Source organism: Eucyclogobius newberryi, unplaced genomic scaffold (assembly GCF_026437365.1).
Source record: "Eucyclogobius newberryi isolate DKJ021-1_F unplaced genomic scaffold, fEucNew1.0.hap1 SCAF_13, whole genome shotgun sequence".
Taxonomy (NCBI): domain Eukaryota; kingdom Metazoa; phylum Chordata; class Actinopteri; order Gobiiformes; family Gobiidae; genus Eucyclogobius; species Eucyclogobius newberryi.
In genome coordinates, this window is record NW_027315757.1 from 33685299 (window position 1) to 33706959 (window position 21661).

The 21661-nt window shown below is 43.7% G+C and overlaps 1 protein-coding gene and 1 long non-coding RNA gene across 2 annotated transcripts; both read left to right on the forward strand.

The window, feature by feature from the left end:
- The first annotated feature begins 9714 nt into the window (after positions 1 to 9714).
- Positions 9715 to 11451, forward strand: LOC140358674 (uncharacterized). Its single transcript, XM_072443677.1, has 2 exons — positions 9715 to 9985; positions 10818 to 11451. Exons 1-2 carry the CDS (start codon positions 9726 to 9728, stop codon positions 11326 to 11328), a joined length of 771 nt encoding a protein of 256 aa, XP_072299778.1. The 5' UTR covers positions 9715 to 9725; the 3' UTR covers positions 11329 to 11451.
- A 2706-nt stretch (positions 11452 to 14157) lies between these two features.
- Positions 14158 to 20072, forward strand: LOC140358676 (uncharacterized). The gene is made up of 4 exons (XR_011926720.1): positions 14158 to 14410; positions 18857 to 19141; positions 19506 to 19820; positions 19978 to 20072. It is a non-coding gene; the product is annotated as an uncharacterized lncRNA (long non-coding RNA).
- Positions 20073 to 21661: the final 1589 nt, after the last annotated feature.

The following is a 21661-nucleotide window of genomic DNA, read 5'->3' on the forward strand; positions in this document are numbered from 1 at the left end:
CAATAATACCGGTAATTCCCAAAATATGATAAAAAGAAGAAGATAGATCCTGTAGGACAATATTTGATCTATTTTGTATTTATTTAGGTTTATTTGATGGATAAAAGTACATGAGTTCATGTTACACACTAAATTCTCAATGTCCCTCCCTTGTTGGGCTTTTATACATATATAAAAAAGACAGTCAACAACAATGTAACAATGTCATACAATTATTTTTTCTTTTGTTGTTCACATTGATGAACGTTTCTTGATCATTGTTACAGTTTATGTAACTATGGAACTTTGCGTTTTTGTAAAAGAGTGTAAAATCTAATTTAGAGAGAACCCTGAGTGGGCATTGATTGTATTCGTGTGTGTACTTTGAAGACAGTATGTGATCAACGAGCCTCGTTCTAAACTCAACCACCATCAAGCCACATATATGCACACATTCTTGGACTTTTTTTTATAAGCACGTTAAAGCTGTCGAGTGGGCAGTGCCAGTGTGAAAACATAGGGAGGTGGTTCACATATTTTCTTTTAAGTTCCTCTGAAGTTTCCTGTAAACCACACAGAGCTATGGAAAAGACACAGCACAGACTCTACTTGCAATTGACCATAGGTAAGATTTTATATTTCAATAAGATCATGGCAGAATCTATTGAGGTAAAAGAATATGTCTTGTGCCCCACAGTCTGTCTGCTGCTTTCTCTAGCTCCACTTGCTGCAGGTTAGTACTGGAAACTTGCCGATGATCTGTCACTTACCGTATTTATAAGTGTCATTATTTATTCATACTACTTAAATAAACCAAAGACCAAAAACTATAAAATGGTCCCATTAAAATAGTAAAACCATGAAATTTACCGATACCTCTTTTCATTGGGAGTGTGCTATGTAAAATATACAGATTTATTTCACAGGGGCTTCAATTAGACTGGTTGGTGGTTCTTCTCCATGTTCTGGAAGAGTTGAAGTGTATCTCAGCAGCAGCTGGGGCACAGTTTGTGATGATGAATGGGACATTTATGATGCTGCAGTCGTGTGCAGACAGTTGGGCTGTGGAACTGCTTTAAAGGCGTCAACTAACGCTGAGTTTGGCCAAGGCTCTGGTCAGATCTGGCTCGATGATGTGGGGTGTTCTGGAAGTGAGAGCTCTCTAACTCAGTGTGGACACGCAGGATTTGGGACTGAAAACTGTGAACACAGTGAAGATGCAGGTGTAGTTTGCTCAGGTAGGACTTGTTGTTTTCACATGAGAATTTTCATAATAAATGTGTTGACTGGTGTTGCATGTAAAGTAGCAGAAGTGCAGTTGGATTCATAATTTTTAATTGACCACTTCAATGTACAAACGTTTGGTCTCATTTCAGTGACTCTTCCTGCGTCAAGCATTTCACTTAGTCCTCCAAAGGTCACCTGGGGTCAAAGTGCCAGTGTCATCTGTTCTATCAGGACTGAATATTCAGGAGGAACATTCTTACTAAAGCACTCAACTCGAGATGTTCAGACATCAACCTCCACCCCTGCCACCTTCAACTTACCTCGAGTGACCTTTGACAATAAGGGACCATACTATTGTGTGTATCAGAAAGTGCTCTCAGGTCAAACGTTCACCTCTCCACAAAGTGACTCTGTAATGTTTCATGTCTCAGGTAAGTTCTCTCCAATAATAAGTTTATATAAAAAACAAAATCGTTTTCAATGTGCTGTGGCAGTATAGCCTGCAGGCGGGCTCTTCCACTGATCAGGCCTTCTATTGGCTGGCGGTAACGTCAACCAGTCTTAAAAGCGCTTCCGTTCTTACCTTGCGCCCTCTGACCTCTCGCTCTTACTTCCGGTTTCCCGGTGTTTATGCCACGCACGCCACTCTCAGGAAGTGTTCAACATTCAGACATGTGAGAACGTTAGCGTTATTTGTAACGCTGATTGTAAGTGTATAATTTAGTGCTTGTTGCCATGGGCCTGCACTTTCTGCTGCAACGCGCTCTCTGTGTGCCGCCCGTTATGCCGGCTATCGGGCGTGTTATTGTTATTGTTTCTCAGCAGGATCACATGACATGTCATGTGATCCTGCTGAGAACAGCTTTAGTCCCAGTATAAGTGATCAATGTGTCGACTTGACCATGAATTCTCTGAAGTCTGCTCTTGACGTTGTCGCGCTGTTAAAACAGAAGGTCATTAGGCCAAAGCGCGCCTCCCCATGGTACAACCAAGAACTGCGTTCACATAAACAAAGAGTTAGAGGGATTATTTCGTCGCTCTCACACAGAAGAATCCCTAAAAGCAGTCCTATAAGCAGGCTCTGCGTAAGGCCCAAACCAGATATTATTCAAATCTAATAGAAGTCAACAAAAGTAACACTAAATTCCTTTTCAGCACTGTAGCTAGGCTAACAAACTGTCACAGTGCAGTAGAGCCCTCAATCCCAGCTACACTTAGCTCTGATGATTTCCTCCTATTTTTTAACAATAAAATAAAAACAATCAGAGATAAATTAGATGAAATTACCCCCGCTATTAGCCCTGAACTAGCCCAAGCTGTAAATCTAACGTCTCATATACATCCACCTGTAAACTTAGAAAGGTTCACAGCTGTTGATCAAGCAGAGATAACTTCAGCCATTATGTCCTCTAAAAGCTCAACTTGTGTCCTAGACCCCATTCCAAGCAGACTCCTCAAAGACATTCTCCCCCTAATTATAGACCCTATTCTTAATATAATAAATACTTCACTCCAAAGTGGCTATGTTCCACAGTCCTTCAAACATGCAGTCATTAAACCTCTTCTGAAAAAGCCTAATCTAGATCCCGACCTATTGGTAAACTACAGACCTATTTCAAATCTTCCCTTCGTCTCTAAAATCCTTGAAAAAGTTGTAGTAAAACAGCTTTGTCGCCACCTGCAGGACAATAACTTATTTGAAGTTTTCCAGTCAGGGTTCAGAGCCCACCACAGCACTGAAACTGCACTAGTTAAAGTCACAAATGATTTGTTATTAGCCGCTGACGATGGACTGGTCTCAATCCTGGTTCTGTTGGACCTCAGCGCAGCGTTTGACACCATCGACCACAACATTCTACTGCAGAGGTTAGAATGTGATGTAGGTGTTGGAGGAACAGCCCTCAGCTGGTTTAAATCCTATCTATCTGATAGGTTCCAATTTGTTAATGTAAACCAGAGCTCCTCACCAAGCTCTAAAGTAATTTACGGTGTGCCACAGGGTTCGGTACTCGGTCCAATTCTGTTTACTCTTTATATGCTACCATTAGGCAACATTATCAGAAAGCATGACATTAACTTCCACTGCTATGCAGACGACACTCAGCTGTATTTATCAATGAAACCTGATCAGAGCGATCAAGTAGACAGACTTAGTACTTGTGTGAAGGAAATAAAAACCTGGATGACACTAAACTACCTGCTTCTTAACCCTGAAAAAACCGAGGTCATTGTGCTTGGCCCTAAGCATCTACGAGACGCTCTATCTGAGCAGATAGTCACACTGGACAATGTCAGTGTAGCCTCCAGTTCTACTGTAAGAAACCTTGGAGTCTTATTTGACCAGGAGCTCTCATTTAAAGCTCATATAAATCAAGCTTGTAAAACAGCCTATTTCCATTTGCGCAACATAGCCAAAATCAGAAGAATCCTGCCTAAAAGTGATGCCGAAAAACTTATCCATGCATTTGTAACGACTAGATTAGACTACTGTAACTCCCTGCTTGCAGCGTGTCCTAAAAGCTCCATAAAAAGCTTTCAACTGGTTCAAAATGCAGCAGCAAGATTACTAACAGGAACAAAAAGAAGAGAGCACATTACGCCGGTGCTGAAGTCTCTTCACTGGCTCCCCGTCGAGTCCAGAATCAAATTCAAAATTCTACTCTTGACCTACAAAGCCATAAATGACATGGCCCCATCCTACCTCAAAGATGCTATAGAACCATATCATCCAAACAGAGCTCTTCGCTCTCAGAATGCCGGCCTTCTGGTGGTGCCAAGAGTCTCTAAAAGTACTGTAGGAGGTAGAGCGTTTAACTATCAAGCTCCTGTGTTATGGAATCAGCTCCCGACCCATGTTAAATATGCTGACACAGTCTCTTCATTTAAGTCCAGGCTTAAAACGTTCCTCTTCGAAATCGCTTATGGTCAGACTAGTTAGGAACAGAAACATAAACCCACAGCTTCAGCTACGCTGCCTTAGGAGTAACTATGCTGGGGGAAGTATGACAGCTTGAGCACTATCCTCTTCTTCTTCTGACTACTTATGCTATCAAACAATATTTATTTTTTGATTCCACTTGCAAATTGTTCACCGCCTTCTTTTCTTTCTCTCACTCCTGAGGATCTGTGGACCCAGATGCCCCTCCCCTGGTGAAGTGGTCCCTGCCCTGTGTGGACGGTCCCTCATCTGCCTGAAGAGTGGGCCCAGCTCGCCTCCGACGGTCCCTCATCTGCCTGAGGAGTGGGTCCAGCTCGCCTCCGACGGTCCCTCATCTGCCTGAAGAGTGGGTCCAGTTCGCCTCAGTCGGTCCCTCATCTGAAGAGTGGGTCCAGCTCGACTCAGACGGTCCCTCTTCTGCCTGAAGAGTGGGTCCAGCTCGCCTCAGTCGGTCCCTCATCTGCCTGAAGAGTGGGTCCAGCTCCAGTCTCCTCGTGTCCGTCTGTCCGTCTGTGAGAGTCGGATCTCTCCTTCACTGGAACTCCTCCAGGTTTCTACGCTTTTTTCCCAAAGAGGTTTTTTTTGTAGTTTTTCCTGGCCGAGAAGGAGAGTCTAAGGACAGAGGACCTGGGACATCGTCCCTCGCCACCACAGACATTGTCTGACTCCATCGCCACCACAGACATTGTTGATTCATTTCTCCCTGTGGCCCTCAGAGGCAACTGTTGTTGTGATTTTGGGCCTTACAAAAATAAATTGATTTGATTTGATTTACCGTCTGTCCAGTCCTCCGTCGCACTTATCCAGCTGCAGATCTGAGCCATGGAGCTAGTGTGCACTGTCGCCGCCTTGTCTCGCCTTGTCTCACCTTGTCTCGCCTTGTCTCACCTTGTCTTGCCTTGTCGCCGCCTTGTCTCGCCTTGTCTCGCCTTGTCGCCGCCTTGTCTCGCCTTGTCTCGCCTTGTCTCGCCTTGTCTCGCCTTGTCTCGCCTTGTCTCGCCTTGTCGCCGCCTTGTCTCACCTTGTCTCGCCTTGTCTCACCTTGTCTCGCCTTGTCTCGCCTTGTCTCGCCTTGTCTCGCCTTGTCTCGCCTTGTCGCCGCCTTGTCTCGCCTTGTCTCGCCTTGTCGCCGCCTTGTCTCGCCTTGTCTCACCTTGTCTCGCCTTGTCTCACCTTGTCTCGCCTTGTCTCGCCTTGTCTCGCCTTGTCTCGCCTTGTTTCGCCTTGTCGCCGCCTTGTCTCGCCTTGTCTCGCCTTGTCTCGCCTTGTCTCGCCTTGTCTCGCCTTTTCTCGCCTTGTCTCGCCTTGTCGCCGCCTTGTCTCGCCTTGTCTCGCCTTGTCTCGCCTTGTCTCGCCTTGTCTCGCCCTGTGTCTTTCTAGCTTTACCTGACCGTTCTACACTGTTCCGCACTGTTTGTGAATGACCTGAGCGTCGAACAATGAACTGTGCTTAAATTATTCCAACTGTAATGTCCATCCAGAAATTAACTTATTGACCATAAAAAAATAAACATGTATTTTTGCTAACACGGAGTCTCCTCCTATCAGCAACGAACCTACGTGCCTTTTATATTTAGCTGATCCTGGGCCAACTCCCAGGTGGCGTTATTGGCTTTTATAAACATTAGATGGTTTAGTCTGGTTTAGCCACTATGGACCAGAAGGGCTAAGCTAAACGACCCTCGGGACACCACACTGTGCAAAATTATATATGTTATACTTTATGTCTTTTGTCTACTTTTTCTCAGTCATTTTCTCAAAGCCCATTATTTCTGTGACTCCATCCCTGGAGGTCATGTGGGGTCAAAGTGTCAAACTCAGCTGTTCCATAAATACTGAGCATTCAGGAGGAACATTCTTACTAAAGAACCCAACTCGAGATGTTCAGACATCGACCTCCACCCCTGCCACCTTCAACTTACCTCGAGTGACCTTTGACAATAAAGGACCATAGTATTGTGTGTATCAGAAAGTGCTCTCGGGTCAAACTTTCACCTCTCCACAAAGTGACTCAGTGAGGCTTCAAGTCACTGGTAAGTCTGCATTTAAATGATGTTATGACTAATGTCAAGTTTGACTCTATAGTAGTAAAAGATTTAGTTGTAGACATCTGGACTCCAATTATCATTCTCAATCTGCGAATCAAGAAGGGAAGGGAACTCAAGAAGGGAACTCAGATATTTATTCTACTCTGCATAGGTCCTGCCCACCGGGCGTGACCTCTTGATGAAAAGGTGTTGAAGGTGTTGAACACCTTTTCATCGGGAGTTTTTTTTTCTTTTCAAAAAAACATAGTCCAGATCACTACAACTGAATCTTTTTCTACAATGGAACACTCCGGGACGAATGAGGGATTACACTACGTTTTACACTATATATATATATTTTTCCTCCCAGTGGACTTACCTGTTCCCAGCCTGTGTGTGTCTTCTTCTGCTGGAGAAACGTGCTCCTCAGACACTGTCCATGTCACCAGGGGAGACAGTTTTGTCCTCCGCTGCTCTGTTCCCTCAGACGTCTCTGAAGGCCTGTTTCTCCTGTGGTTCTCTGGCTCCAACAGCTCTGTCAGTGAGCCTTCAGTCAACCACTCGGCCTCCTTCTCGTTCCCTGTGTCCCAGAACCAACACCAGGGACAGTACCGCTGTGTGTATGAGGTCACAGGGGCAGGACGCACCTACATTTCACAAACAACACTGGATCTTATTATCAAGTGTAAGTAATCATACATTTAATGCTCACAATACAATGAAGATGACCAGGTTGGATTTACAAAGATCCATATTTGAAATTATTATTATAATAGTGATGCCTTTTGCGAGCATAGGCCAAAACCTATTGCTGTTATCTGATAAAGAACTTTTCTCTTTAGTGCCATTGGTGTTGGTGCTGGTCCCAAGAGCTATAGGAGGTCTGCTGTTGCTCCTCCTGCTGTATGCTGTCGTCAGGGTGATACAGAAAAGAAAATCTAAACCATCTGGAAACACTCAGATAGAAAGTATGTTTGGAAAAACATTCATTCATGCAAATTGTCTGCACTTGTTCAGTGTGTGTACTTGCTGTTTCAGTGAACGTTCCTGCTCACAACTCTCTTGAAGATGATGATGAGGAGCAAGAAGAAGAGGAGGAGACCTACGCTAACATAGATGCTCTGAAATGTACCAAAAGAAACCTGGGAAGCAATACCTACATAGCATTAGAAAAAGCCAATATGAATCAAGTGTACAACAGTGATGGTGATGGTGATGGTGATGTGGAGGAGGAGGAGCAGGAGGAGGAGGAGGATGACATATATGTAAATCCATCCAATATAGAGTGTGGTGATGAAGAGAACATTTATCAAAATTATTAGAACTATTCTTTCAGAAATCATCACAAACCTGAAGGTTTCACTAGGTCATTGAACCTTGACTGTTGGTGTTACAGATATGTATGTATACATTTTTCAATTTTCATTTATTTTCTTTTAAATTGTGCATAATTCTGTTTATGTAAATAATATTGCATGTAATGATTAAGTTTAGTTTAGTTTTAGGTACTTATTTTTCTACCATTAAAGGTGTGGTCCACAAGATTGTTCTTGTTAATGAGCTTTTAGCCACACAGTAAGTAAGTAAGTAAGTAAGTAAGTAAGTAAGTAAGTAAGTAAGTAAGTAAGTAAGTAAGTAAGTAAGTAAGTAAGTAAGTAAGTAAGTCAATAAGTAAGTAAGTAAGTAAGTAAGTACCATATACGTTGATGAGATGGCTATAGAAAAGCACACAGTGGGGTTATTTAACGTTGTAATTGTACTGCTCATGTTGATGATCACAGCAATTACTTTTAATCAAAACAAGACTATGGACAGATTTGAACTCATTGATTCATAATTACCTGTATGAGTGTGTGACCTCATCCTGACAGAAATAACCCGGGCTGTATATTTAGCAGAGGCGGCCATCTTGAATCCCCCTCTCTGGCATCCCCCGCCATTTCAGTGACACACTTTTATATTTTGCAGCTGCTTCCTTCATTGAAACATGATCCTGTTTTTGCACTGGCACTAGCTGACTCACATCACCACATTATGAGGCTAAAGACATCAACATAATGTAATGTCACATAAACACCACGACTGGTTTTGGCTGGTCACTTTACAGAGTCATTAATGTGATGCACACCCCTTTTTAGGCTTATTATTCTCTCACACGCACATATATACATATATACATAAATACATACATAAATACATACATAAATACATACATAAATACACACACACACACACACACACATTTCCATTGTCTTGCATTAATTTCCTGGATCCTAGCCCTTAACCATCATTACTATTCTATACTCTGGGCAAACTACGGCCTGCGGGCCACATACGGCCCGTTTGTCTTTATAATCCGGCCCGCCAAACAAACCAAGTAATATTAGAAAAATGTTCAATTTTTTTGTTTAACATTTTTTCCCCCCTTAGGCCAGACCTGGTCATTTGTGGCCCCAGGGGCAAGATGTGGCCCTCGGCATGTTTTAATCTGGCCCCTACAAAGATTTATTTTCTATTTTTTAACTGTCTGTAACATCTGTCTGCACTTGTATCCTTAATAAAGATGACATGAAATTAATTAAATAATAGATTCAATAGCTTATATTTAACATTAAAGTGATATTTGATTCGATATTTCATTATATATATATTTTTTTCACACCAATTATCGCGGGCCGGCCCTCCGCTACTTGCCTGGATTCGAATATGGCCCTCGGAAGAAAATAATTGCCCACCCCTGGAAAATTATAACCTTAAACTTAAATCACGCATATTCAGACATGTAGATCATGCCGTTGATCTAATACAGAAGATGTAATATTCTCATTGGGACCTGATTTGGGTCCCCATAAACTAACACAGATTTCAGTTCCTAGTATCACAACCCTATGCCCTAGCCGTAAACTAAATTAACCATTATTTCATAAATTTTAAAACATGTCGTTGATCTAATATTGTAGAATTCAACCTGATTTTTGGTCCACAAAGCCAAAGGACAACATGAGACATCTGTGTTGAGAGTTCAGTCCTCAACACAAAATTTCTGACAGAAGCTGTACATATCAATACTATTACTTTTTCATAATCTCCACCACCTTTATGTAAAAGTGTTTATAATATTGTTATGCACTGTATTTGAGGTATTTGTATCTGAGATATATTTTTACTGAACTCTTGTAATTATTATGATGAAATCTGAACAAAACTTGAATTTACAGTGGAATTGGGGTGTCATGCCAATGTATAGTCAACATGTGCAGAGCAGTCGCTAGGCAGAGCTCAGACATTAACTCTTTAAATACCTTCACAGTCCTTACAAACTACAGCTGTTAGTTATGGCACTTTTAAAGCTGAGTGTGAACTGTGCCGCGCACACAAACAGGATCTGACCGTGAGTCTGTCTTTAGCCCCGTGATGAGTCCAGAGGCATTCCTGGCCTCACTGATACACAAACGTTAACAGCACTGAGCTCACCGGGAGAAAATAGCACAGGAGGCGTGGACAAGCCGGACAGCTGGAGCTACAGTATAAAGAGCAGACTGAGAGATCCCCTCATGTCAAACACAAGAACTCCAGCTCAACTCAAAGGACAACCACAGACTTTCAGCATGATGTCCCAGCAGAGCGCCCTGAGCAGTTTGTTTGCGGATGACCCATTCTTCAGCCAGGACAGTCTGCTGTGGCCCCTGCGCACTGAGGCCCTCTCCTCCATACAGCAGGACTTCTTTAACAGGAGGGCCAAACTCACAGACAGCCTCTTCACGGAGATCCACGAGGGGCCCCATCTGCCTCTCATGTCCTCAGCTTTCCCAAGGTGGGTTCAGACCTTCACTGCAGTGCTTACAGACTTTGTGACTAAACTAAAGTCATTGACTTCACTAGAGGTGAAGTCAATGACTGTAGTTTAGGATTAAATGAATTTGAATCAAGCCTTGTTGGCATGGACAGACAAATTAAGATTTATTTAAAAAGTAAAACATGCTTAGACATGGGTAGGACTCAGATACATTTACACAGTCAAGTTGTTTTAATTGAAGTAACAGTACTCTTAACTAAAGGTTTTAGTTAGTTTTCCCACTGTAAGTCTCAGTCTACAAGTGAAAAGAGAGTCTATGCATTTTTATCAGATATGATTTTGGTTCATAATTTTGTTGTCTATTCTTTGGAAATATATATATTTCCCTCAAAGAACTTAAATAAACATCCATTATAAATCATAAGTTACGTCCAGACAGTTACTCTTAAAGTTACTCTTACTTCAGAAGTGGTTTCTCAAAATGCTTTTTACTCTTACTTAAAAACATTTCTTACACCACTGCCTTGTACTTGTACATAAGTACTATTTTTTAGAAGTAACAGTGCCTTGAAAGTATTTATTTATCTATTACTATAATTGTTGGCTTCTCTACCCACCTAAACTGTGTCAAAACTGAAACAAAACGTATAATTGGTTGAAGAAAGGCACCCATTGTGTGTAAACAGTGACATTAAGTTTTATTTATTGTTTGTTTATCTTTGGAATTTTAAAAATGAAAAATACATTTAAAAACACTTTAGTTACGCAGTTGTATCATTTTTAGATTCTGAAAAGCAGCAGAAAAAGCTGGAAAGCTCAAACTAATGAAGAGCATTGTTTCTTTGTGCAGACTGAGCAATGGCGACCAACATAAAGACGTGTCCTGCCTGGATCCACACAGGGATGTCCAGCCGGCCTCGCAGAAGAACGGTGACCTCCTGGTGACCCTGGACGCTCGGGGATACGCTCCCGCTGACATCACTGTGAAGCTGGAGGGGCGGAGCCTGGCGGTGTCGGCTCTGAAGCAGGCCGGTGCAGAGGATTCCCAGTCCTGTTCATCCTCTACGTCACACGCTGCCTTCAAGTCCTCCGCCGCCGCCAAGATGGGCTTCGCGCAGAAGATCGAGCTGCCCCCACATCTGGACCTGACCGGCCTGTCCTGCTCCCTCATGGACAACGGGCAGCTGCGGATCCACGCCCCCGCCGCTAAACAGCCAACCACAGACAAGAAGGAGAAGGAGAAGGAGAAGGAGAAGGAGAAGGAGAAGGAGAAGGAGAAGGAGAAGGATGTGGCGGTGCAGTTCAGAAGCTCACTGGAGTTCCCCATCAGAAAGGATAAAGCCGAGGGCCAAACTGACTAAACCTATGATCTTAATTCTCCAAGCTGCCTCCACAGACTGTCACGTTTACACCCACTCAACTCTCTTATTTATTTTCTATCTTGTTTATGTGTGAAATTGTAATAATAAAACATTTCTTGATTATGTGCAAGACTTTTATAACAAAAAAAAAAAGACTTATCACTCCATATTACTCCAACTATAAAACTGGGCAACATGCAATTTGCTCTACAAAGGTTAGGGAACTATTTTCAATCAAAATGCATTTATATAGTTTACATTTCCCATTGATGGACATTTGCTTGTATGCTCTGTACAAACCTGCCACTTTCAACATACCTCGAGGGACCTTTGACAATAGAATCAGAAAAACTTCAACTATGTGAGGGATTAAGTATATTTAAAGGTGAAATTCAACAGCAGCGTCAAATCAATAACATCAGCAGCTTTTAGTCTGAATCAGACTCAGAGAGACTTGGATCCATGCGTTTGTCTCCAGTAGATTAGACTCCTGTAACGGCCGCTCACTGGTCTCTCCAAACGAGCTGTAAAACAGCTGCAGTACATCCAGAACGCTGCTGCTCGGGTCCTGACCAGAACCAGGAAGTACCATCACATTAGTCCTGTTCTCAGGTCTCTGCACTGCCCCCTGTGGCTCAAAGAAGAGACTTTAAAGCAGCTCTGCTTGTGCACAAGTCTCTCCATGGCCTAGCACCAAAGAACATCTCAGACATGTTATTGCCATATGAACCATCTCTGCTGGTGCCAGAGTCAGGACTAAACATGGACCAGCCTCCTGCTGGTGCCAGAGTCAGGACTAAACATGGACCAGCCTCCTGCTGGTGCCAGAGTCAGGACTAAACATGGACCGGCCTCCTGCTGGTGCCAGAGTCAGAACTAAACATGGACCGGCCTCCTGCTGGTGCCAGAGTCAGGACTAAACATGGACCGGCCTCCTGCTGGTGCCAGAGTCAGAACTAAACATGGACCGGCCTCCTGCTGGTGCCAGAGTCAGGACTAAACATGGACCGGCCTCCTGCGTGTGCCAGAGTCAGGACTAAACGGCCTCCTGCTGGTGCCAGAGTCAGGACTAAACATGGACCGGCCTCCTGCTGGTGCCAGAGTCAGGACTAAACATGGACCGGCCTCCTGCGTGTGCCAGAGTCAGGACTAAACGGCCTCCTGCTGGTGCCAGAGTCAGGACTAAACATGGACCGGCCTCCTGCTGGTGCCAGAGTCAGGACTAAACATGGACCGGCCTCCTGCTGGTGCCAGAGTCAGGACTAAACATGGACCGGCCTCCTGCTGGTGCCAGAGTCAGGACTAAACATGGAGCGGCCTCCTGCTGGTGCCAGAGTCAGGACTAAACATGAACCGGCCTCCTGCTGGTGCCAGAGTCAGGACTAAACATGAACCGGCCTCCTGCTGGTGCCCAGAGTCAGGACTAAACATGGACCGGCCTCCTGCTGGTGCCCAGAGTCAGGACTAAACATGGACCGGCCTCCTGCTGGTGCCAGAGTCAGGACTAAACATGGACCGGCCTCCTGCTGGTGCCCAGAGTCAGGACTAAACATGGACCGGCCTCCTGCTGGTGCCAGAGTCAGGACTAAACATGGACCGGCCTCCTGCTGGTGCCAGTGTTATGCAGCTAAAATCTGGAACATTCTTCCTGAAGATGTGAGACAGGTTGTACTCTGACAATGTTCAAATCAAGCTAAAAACAGTTTTGTTTAGCTGTGCATGTGACTGAAAGGATTTTTATTTGCACTCTTCTCTTTTATGTGATTTCATTAGTTTAGACAATCAGTTGGACTGATTTAAAAGGGATTTAAAAAGGAGTTGGACTCCGAAAACACGTTACCCTTTGTGGCTAGGTGTTTTTTGATTTTTTTTTATTATTTAGTTAATTTTATCGTATTTCTGTTTCTGTAATTTCTTTGTGATTTGAATGCATTTTTCCTGCTGTGTGAAGCACTTTGAATTGCCTTGTGTATGAATTGTGCTCTACAAATAAACTTGCCTTGCCTATGGAAAAGACACAGGACAGACTCTACTTGCAATTGACCATAGGTAAGATTTTATATTTCAATAAGATCATGGCAGAATCTATTGAGGTAAAAGAATATGTCTTGTGCCCCACAGTCTGTCTGCTGCTTTCTCTAGCTCCACTTGCTGCAGGTTAGTACTGGAAACTTGCCGATGATCTGTCACTTACCGTATTTATAAGTGTCATTATTTATTCATACTACTTAAATAAACCAAAGACCAAAAACTATAAAATGGTCCCATTAAAATAGTAAAACCATGAAATTTACCGATACCTCTTTTCATTGGGAGTGTGCTATGTAAAATATACAGATTTATTTCACAGGGGCTTCAATTAGACTGGTTGGTGGTTCTTCTCGATGTTCTGGAAGAGTTGAAGTGTATCTCAGCAGCAGCTGGGGCACAGTTTGTGATGATGAATGGGACATTTATGACGCTGCAGTCGTGTGCAGACAGTTGGGCTGTGGAACTGCTTTAAAGGCGTCAACTAACGCTGAGTTTGGCCAAGGCTCTGGTTAGATCTGGCTCGATGATGTGGGGTGTTCTGGAAGTGAGAGCTCTCTAACTCAGTGTGGACACGCAGGATTTGGGACTGAAAACTGTGAACACAGTGAAGATGCAGGTGTAGTTTGCTCAGGTAGGACTTGTTGTTTTCACATGAGAATTTTCATAATAAATGTGTTGACTGGTGTTGCATGTAAAGTAGCAGAAGTGCAGTTGGATTCATAATTTTTAATTGACCACTTCAATGTACAAACGTTTGGTCTCATTTCAGTGACTCTTCCTGCGTCAAGCATTTCACTTAGTCCTCCAAAGGTCACCTGGGGTCAAAGTGCCAGTGTCATCTGTTCTATCAGGACTGAATATTCAGGAGGAACATTCTTACTAAAGCACTCAACTCGAGATGTTCAGACATCAACCTCCACCCCTGCCACCTTCAACTTACCTCGAGTGACCTTTGACAATAAGGGACCATACTATTGTGTGTATCAGAAAGTGCTCTCAGGTCAAACGTTCACCTCTCCACAAAGTGACTCTGTAATGTTTCATGTCTCAGGTAAGTTCTCTCCAATAATAAGTTTATATAAAAAACAAAATCGTTTTCAATGTGCTGTGGCAGTATAGCCTGCAGGCGGGCTCTTCCACTGATCAGGCCTTCTATTGGCTGGCGGTAACGTCAACCAGTCTTAAAAGCGCTTCCGTTCTTACCTTGCGCCCTCTGACCTCTCGCTCTTACTTCCGGTTTCCCGGTGTTTATGCCACGCACGCCACTCTCAGGAAGTGTTCAACATTCAGACATGTGAGAACGTTAGCGTTATTTGTAACGCTGATTGTAAGTGTATAATTTAGTGCTTGTTGCCATGGGCCTGCACTTTCTGCTGCAACGCGCTCTCTGTGTGCCGCCCGTTATGCCGGCTATCGGGCGTGTTATTGTTATTGTTTCTCAGCAGGATCACATGACATGTCATGTGATCCTGCTGAGAACAGCTTTAGTCCCAGTATAAGTGATCAATGTGTCGACTTGACCATGAATTCTCTGAAGTCTGCTCTTGACGTTGTCGCGCTGTTAAAACAGAAGGTCATTAGGCCAAAGCGCGCCTCCCCATGGTACAACCAAGAACTGCGTTCACATAAACAAAGAGTTAGAGGGATTATTTCGTCGCTCTCACACAGAAGAATCCCTAAAAGCATGGAAAAGTTGCCTGCTGTCCTATAAGCAGGCTCTGCGTAAGGCCCAAACCAGATATTATTCAAATCTAATAGAAGTCAACAAAAGTAACACTAAATTCCTTTTCAGCACTGTAGCTAGGCTAACAAACTGTCACAGTGCAGTAGAGCCCTCAATCCCAGCTACACTTAGCTCTGATGATTTCCTCCTATTTTTTAACAATAAAATAAAAACAATCAGAGATAAATTAGATGAAATTACCCCCGCTATTAGCCCTGAACTAGCCCAAGCTGTAAATCTAACGTCTCATATACATCCACCTGTAAACTTAGAAAGGTTCACAGCTGTTGATCAAGCAGAGATAACTTCAGCCATTATGTCCTCTAAAAGCTCAACTTGTGTCCTAGACCCCATTCCAAGCAGACTCCTCAAAGACATTCTCCCCCTAATTATAGACCCTATTCTTAATATAATAAATACTTCACTCGAAAGTGGCTATGTTCCACAGTCCTTCAAACATGCAGTCATTAAACCTCTTCTGAAAAAGCCTAATCTAGATCCCGACCTATTGGTAAACTACAGACCTATTTCAAATCTTCCCTTCGTCTCTAAAATCCTTGAAAAAGTTGTAGTAAAACAGCTTTGTCGCCACCTGCAGGACAATAACTTATTTGAAGTTTTCCAGTCAGGGTTCAGAGCCCACCACAGCACTGAAACTGCACTAGTTAAAGTCACAAATGATTTGTTATTAGCCGCTGACGATGGACTGGTCTCAATCCTGGTTCTGTTGGACCTCAGCGCAACGTTTGACACCATTGACCACAACATTCTACTGCAGAGGTTAGAATGTGATGTAGGTGTTGGAGGAACAGCCCTCAGCTGGTTTAAATCCTATATATCTGATAGGTTCCAATTTGTTAATGTAAACCAGAGCTCCTCACCAAGCTCTAAAGTAATTTACGGTGTGCCACAGGGTTCGGTACTCGGTCCAATTCTGTTTACTCTTTATATGCTACCATTAGGCAACATTATCAGAAAGCATGACATTAACTTCCACTGCTATGCAGACGACACTCAGCTGTATTTATCAATGAAACCTGATCAGAGCGATCAAGTAGACAGACTTAGTACTTGTGTGAAGGAAATAAAAACCTGGATGACACTAAACTACCTGCTTCTTAACCCTGAAAAAACCGAGGTCATTGTGCTTGGCCCTAAGCATCTACGAGACGCTCTATCTGAGCAGATAGTTACACTGGACAATGTCAGTGAAGCCTCCAGTTCTACTGTAAGAAACCTTGGAGTCTTATTTGACCAGGAGCTCTCATTTAAAGCTCATATAAATCAAGCTTGTAAAACAGCCTATTTCCATTTGCGCAACATAGCCAAAATCAGAAGAATCCTGCCTAAAAGTGATGCCGAAAAACTTATCCATGCATTTGTAACGACTAGATTAGACTACTGTAACTCCCTGCTTGCAGCGTGTCCTAAAAGCTCCATAAAAAGCTTTCAACTGGTTCAAAATGCAGCAGCAAGATTACTAACAGGAACAAAAAGAAGAGAGCACATTACGCCAGTGCTGAAGTCTCTTCACTGGCTCCCCGTCGAGTCCAGAATCAAATTCAAAATTCTACTCTTGACCTACAAAGACATAAATGACATGGCCCCATCCTACCTCAAAGATGCTATAGAACCATATCATCCAAACAGAGCTCTTCGCTCTCAGAATGCCGGCCTTCTGGTGGTGCCAAGAGTCTCTAAAAGTACTGTAGGAGGTAGAGCGTTTAACTATCAAGCTCCTGTGTTATGGAATCAGCTCCCGACCCATGTTAAATATGCTGACACAGTCTCTTCATTTAAGTCCAGGCTTAAAACGTTCCTCTTCGAAATCGCTTATGGTCAGACTAGTTAGGAACAGAAACAGAAACCCACAGCTTCAGCTACGCTGCCTTAGGAGTAATTATGCTGGGGGAAGTATGACAGCTTGAGCACTATCCTCTTCTTCTTCTGACTACTTATGCTATCAAACAATATTTATTTTTTGATTCCACTTGCAAATTGTTCACCGCCTTCTTTTCTTTCTCTCACTCCTGAGGACCTGTGGACCCAGATGCCCCTCCCCTGGTGAAGTGGTCCCTGCCCTGTGTGGACGGTCCCTCATCTGCCTGAAGAGTGGGCCCAGCTCGCCTCCGACGGTCCCTCATCTGCCTGAAGAGTGGGTCCAGCTCGACTCAGACGGTCCCTCATCTGCCTGAAGAGTGGGTCCAGTTCGCCTCAGTCGGTCCCTCATCTGAAGAGTGGGTCCAGCTCGCCTCAGTCGGTCCCTCATCTGCCTGAAGAGTGGGTCCAGTTCGCCTCAGTCGGTCCCTCATCTGAAGAGTGGGTCCAGCTCGACTCAGACGGTCCCTCTTCTGCCTGAAGAGTGGGTCCAGCTCGCCTCAGTCGGTCCCTCATCTGCCTGAAGAGTGGGTCCAGTTCGCCTCAGTCGGTCCCTCATCTGAAGAGTGGGTCCAGCTCGACTCAGACGGTCCCTCATCTGCCTGAAGAGTGGGTCCAGCTCCAGTCTCCTCGTGTCCGTCTGTCCGTCTGTGAGAGTCGGATCTCTCCTTCACTGGAACTCCTCCAGGTTTCTACGCTTTTTTCCCAAAGAGGTTTTTTTTGTAGTTTTTCCTGGCCGAGAAGGAGAGTCTAAGGACAGAGGACCCTGGGACATCGTCCCTCGCCACCACAGACATCGTCTGACTTCATCGCCACCACAGACATTGTTGATTCATTTCTCCCTGTGGCCCTCAGAGGCAACTGTTGTTGTGATTTTGGGCCTTACAAAAATAAATTGATTTGATTTGATTTACCGTCTGTCCAGTCCTCCGTCGCACTTATCCAGCTGCAGATCTGAGCCATGGAGCTAGTGTGCACTGTCGCCGCCTTGTCTCGCCTTGTCTCACCTTGTCTCGCCTTGTCTCACCTTGTCTCGCCTTGTCTCACCTTGTCTCGCCTTGTCTCGCCTTGTCTCACCTTGTCTCGCCTTGTCTCGCCTTGTCTCGCCTTGTCGCCGCCTTGTCTCGCCTTGTCTCGCCTTGTCTCACCTTGTCTCACCTTGTCTCGCCTTGTCTCACCTTGTCTCGCCTTGTCTCGCCTTGTCTCGCCTTGTCTCGCCTTGTCTCGCCTTGTCGCCGCCTTGTCTCGCCTTGTCTCGCCTTGTCTCGCCTTGTCGCCGCCTTGTCTCGCCTTGTCTCACCTTGTCTCGCCTTGTCTCACCTTGTCTCGCCTTGTCTCGCCTTGTCTCGCCTTGTCTCGCCTTGTCTCGCCTTGTCGCCGCCTTGTCTCGCCTTGTCGCCGCCTTGTCTCGCCTTGTCTCGCCTTGTCTCGCCTTGTCTCGCCTTGTCTCGCCTTTTCTCGCCTTGTCTCGCCTTGTAGCCGCCTTGTCTCGCCTTGTCTCGCCTTGTCTCGCCCTGTGTTTTTCTAGCTTTACCTGACCGTTCTACACTGTTCCGCACTGTTTGTGAATGACCTGAGCGTCGAACAATGAACTGTGCTTAAATTATTCCAACTGTAATGTCCATCCAGAAATTAACTTATTGACCATAAAAAAATAAACATGTATTTTTGCTAACACGGAGTCTCCTCCTATCAGCAACGAACCTACGTGCCTTTTATATTTAGCTGATCCTGGGCCAACTCCCAGGTGGCGTTATTGGCTTTTATAAACATTAGATGGTTTAGTCTGGTTTAGCCACTATGGACCAGAAGGGCTAAGCTAAACGACCCTCGGGACACCACACTGTGCAAAATTATATATGTTATACTTTATGTCTTTTGTCTACTTTTTCTCAGTCATTTTCTCAAAGCCCATTATTTCTGTGACTCCATCCCTGGAGGTCATGTGGGGTCAAAGTGTCAAACTCAGCTGTTCCATAAATACTGAGCATTCAGGAGGAACATTCTTACTAAAGAACCCAACTCGAGATGTTCAGACATCGACCTCCACCCCTGCCACCTTCAACTTACCTCGAGTGACCTTTGACAATAAAGGACCATAGTATTGTGTGTATCAGAAAGTGCTCTCGGGTCAAACTTTCACCTCTCCACAAAGTGACTCAGTGAGGCTTCAAGTCACTGGTAAGTCTGCATTTAAATGATGTTATGACTAATGTCAAGTTTGACTCTATAGTAGTAAAAGATTTAGTTGTAGACATCTGGACTCCAATTATCATTCTCAATCTGCGAATCAAGAAGGGAAGGGAACTCAAGAAGGGAACTCAGATATTTATTCTACTCTGCATAGGTCCTGCCCACCGGGCGTGACCTCTTGATGAAAAGGTGTTGAAGGTGTTGAACACCTTTTCATCGGGAGTTTTTTTTTCTTTTCAAAAAAACATAGTCCAGATCACTACAACTGAATCTTTTTCTACAATGGAACACTCCGGGACGAATGAGGGATTACACTACGTTTTACACTATATATATATATTTTTCCTCCCAGTGGACTTACCTGTTCCCAGCCTGTGTGTGTCTTCTTCTGCTGGAGAAACGTGCTCCTCAGACACTGTCCATGTCACCAGGGGAGACAGTTTTGTCCTCCGCTGCTCTGTTCCCTCAGACGTCTCTGAAGGCCTGTTTCTCCTGTGGTTCTCTGGCTCCAACAGCTCTGTCAGTGAGCCTTCAGTCAACCACTCGGCCTCCTTCTCGTTCCCTGTGTCCCAGAACCAACACCAGGGACAGTACCGCTGTGTGTATGAGGTCACAGGGGCAGGACGCACCTACATTTCACAAACAACACTGGATCTTATTATCAAGTGTAAGTAATCATACATTTAATGCTCACAATACAATGAAGATGACCAGGTTGGATTTACAAAGATCCATATTTGAAATTATTATTATAATAGTGATGCCTTTTGCGAGCATAGGCCAAAACCTATTGCTGTTATCTGATAAAGAACTTTTCTCTTTAGTGCCATTGGTGTTGGTGCTGGTCCCAAGAGCTATAGGAGGTCTGCTGTTGCTCCTCCTGCTGTATGCTGTCGTCAGGGTGATACAGAAAAGAAAATCTAAACCATCTGGAAACACTCAGATAGAAAGTATGTTTGGAAAAACATTCATTCATGCAAATTGTCTGCACTTGTTCAGTGTGTGTACTTGCTGTTTCAGTGAACGTTCCTGCTCACAACTCTCTTGAAGATGATGATGAGGAGCAAGAAGAAGAGGAGGAGACCTACGCTAACATAGATGCTCTGAAATGTACCAAAAGAAACCTGGGAAGCAATACCTACATAGCATTAGAAAAAGCCAATATGAATCAAGTGTACAACAGTGATGGTGATGGTGATGGTGATGTGGAGGAGGAGGAGCAGGAGGAGGAGGAGGATGACATATATGTAAATCCATCCAATATAGAGTGTGGTGATGAAGAGAACATTTATCAAAATTATTAGAACTATTCTTTCAGAAATCATCACAAACCTGAAGGTTTCACTAGGTCATTGAACCTTGACTGTTGGTGTTACAGATATGTATGTATACATTTTTCAATTTTCATTTATTTTCTTTTAAATTGTGCATAATTCTGTTTATGTAAATAATATTGCATGTAATGATTAAGTTTAGTTTAGTTTTAGGTACTTATTTTTCTACCATTAAAGGTGTGGTCCACAAGATTGTTCTTGTTAATGAGCTTTTAGCCACACAGTAAGTAAGTAAGTAAGTAAGTAAGTAAGTAAGTAAGTAAGTAAATAAGTAAGTAAGTAAGTAAGTAAGTAAGTAAGTAAGTAAGTAAGTCAATAAGTAAGTAAGTAAGTAAGTAAGTACCATATACGTTGATGAGATGGCTATAGAAAAGCACACAGTGGGGTTATTTAACGTTGTAATTGTACTGCTCATGTTGATGATCACAGCAATTACTTTTAATCAAAACAAGACTATGGACAGATTTGAACTCATTGATTCATAATTACCTGTATGAGTGTGTGACCTCATCCTGACAGAAATAACCCGGGCTGTATATTTAGCAGAGGCGGCCATCTTGAATCCCCCTCTCTGGCATCCCCCGCCATTTCAGTGACACACTTTTATATTTTGCAGCTGCTTCCTTCATTGAAACATGATCCTGTTTTTGCACTGGCACTAGCTGACTCACATCACCACATTATGAGGCTAAAGACATCAACATAATGTAATGTCACATAAACACCACGACTGGTTTTGGCTGGTCACTTTACAGAGTCATTAATGTGATGCACACCCCTTTTTAGGCTTATTATTCTCTCACACGCACATATATACATATATACATAAATACATACATAAATACATACATAAATACATACATAAATACACACACACACACACACACACATTTCCATTGTCTTGCATTAATTTCCTGGATCCTAGCCCTTAACCATCATTACTATTCTATACTCTGGGCAAACTACGGCCTGCGGGCCACATACGGCCCGTTTGTCTTTATAATCCGGCCCGCCAAACAAACCAAGTAATATTAGAAAAATGTTCAATTTTTTTGTTTAACATTTTTTCCCCCCTTAGGCCAGACCTGGTCATTTGTGGCCCCAGGGGCAAGATGTGGCCCTCGGCATGTTTTAATCTGGCCCCTACAAAGATTTATTTTCTATTTTTTAACTG

Coding starts and splice junctions, on each gene's coding strand:
- LOC140358674 (XM_072443677.1), top strand. CDS start 9,726: ATGTCAAACACAAGAACTCCAGCTCAACTCAAAGGACAACCACAGACT. Junction 9,986..10,817: donor ATGTCCTCAGCTTTCCCAAG/GTGGGTTCAGAC, acceptor TTCTTTGTGCAG/ACTGAGCAATGGCGACCAAC.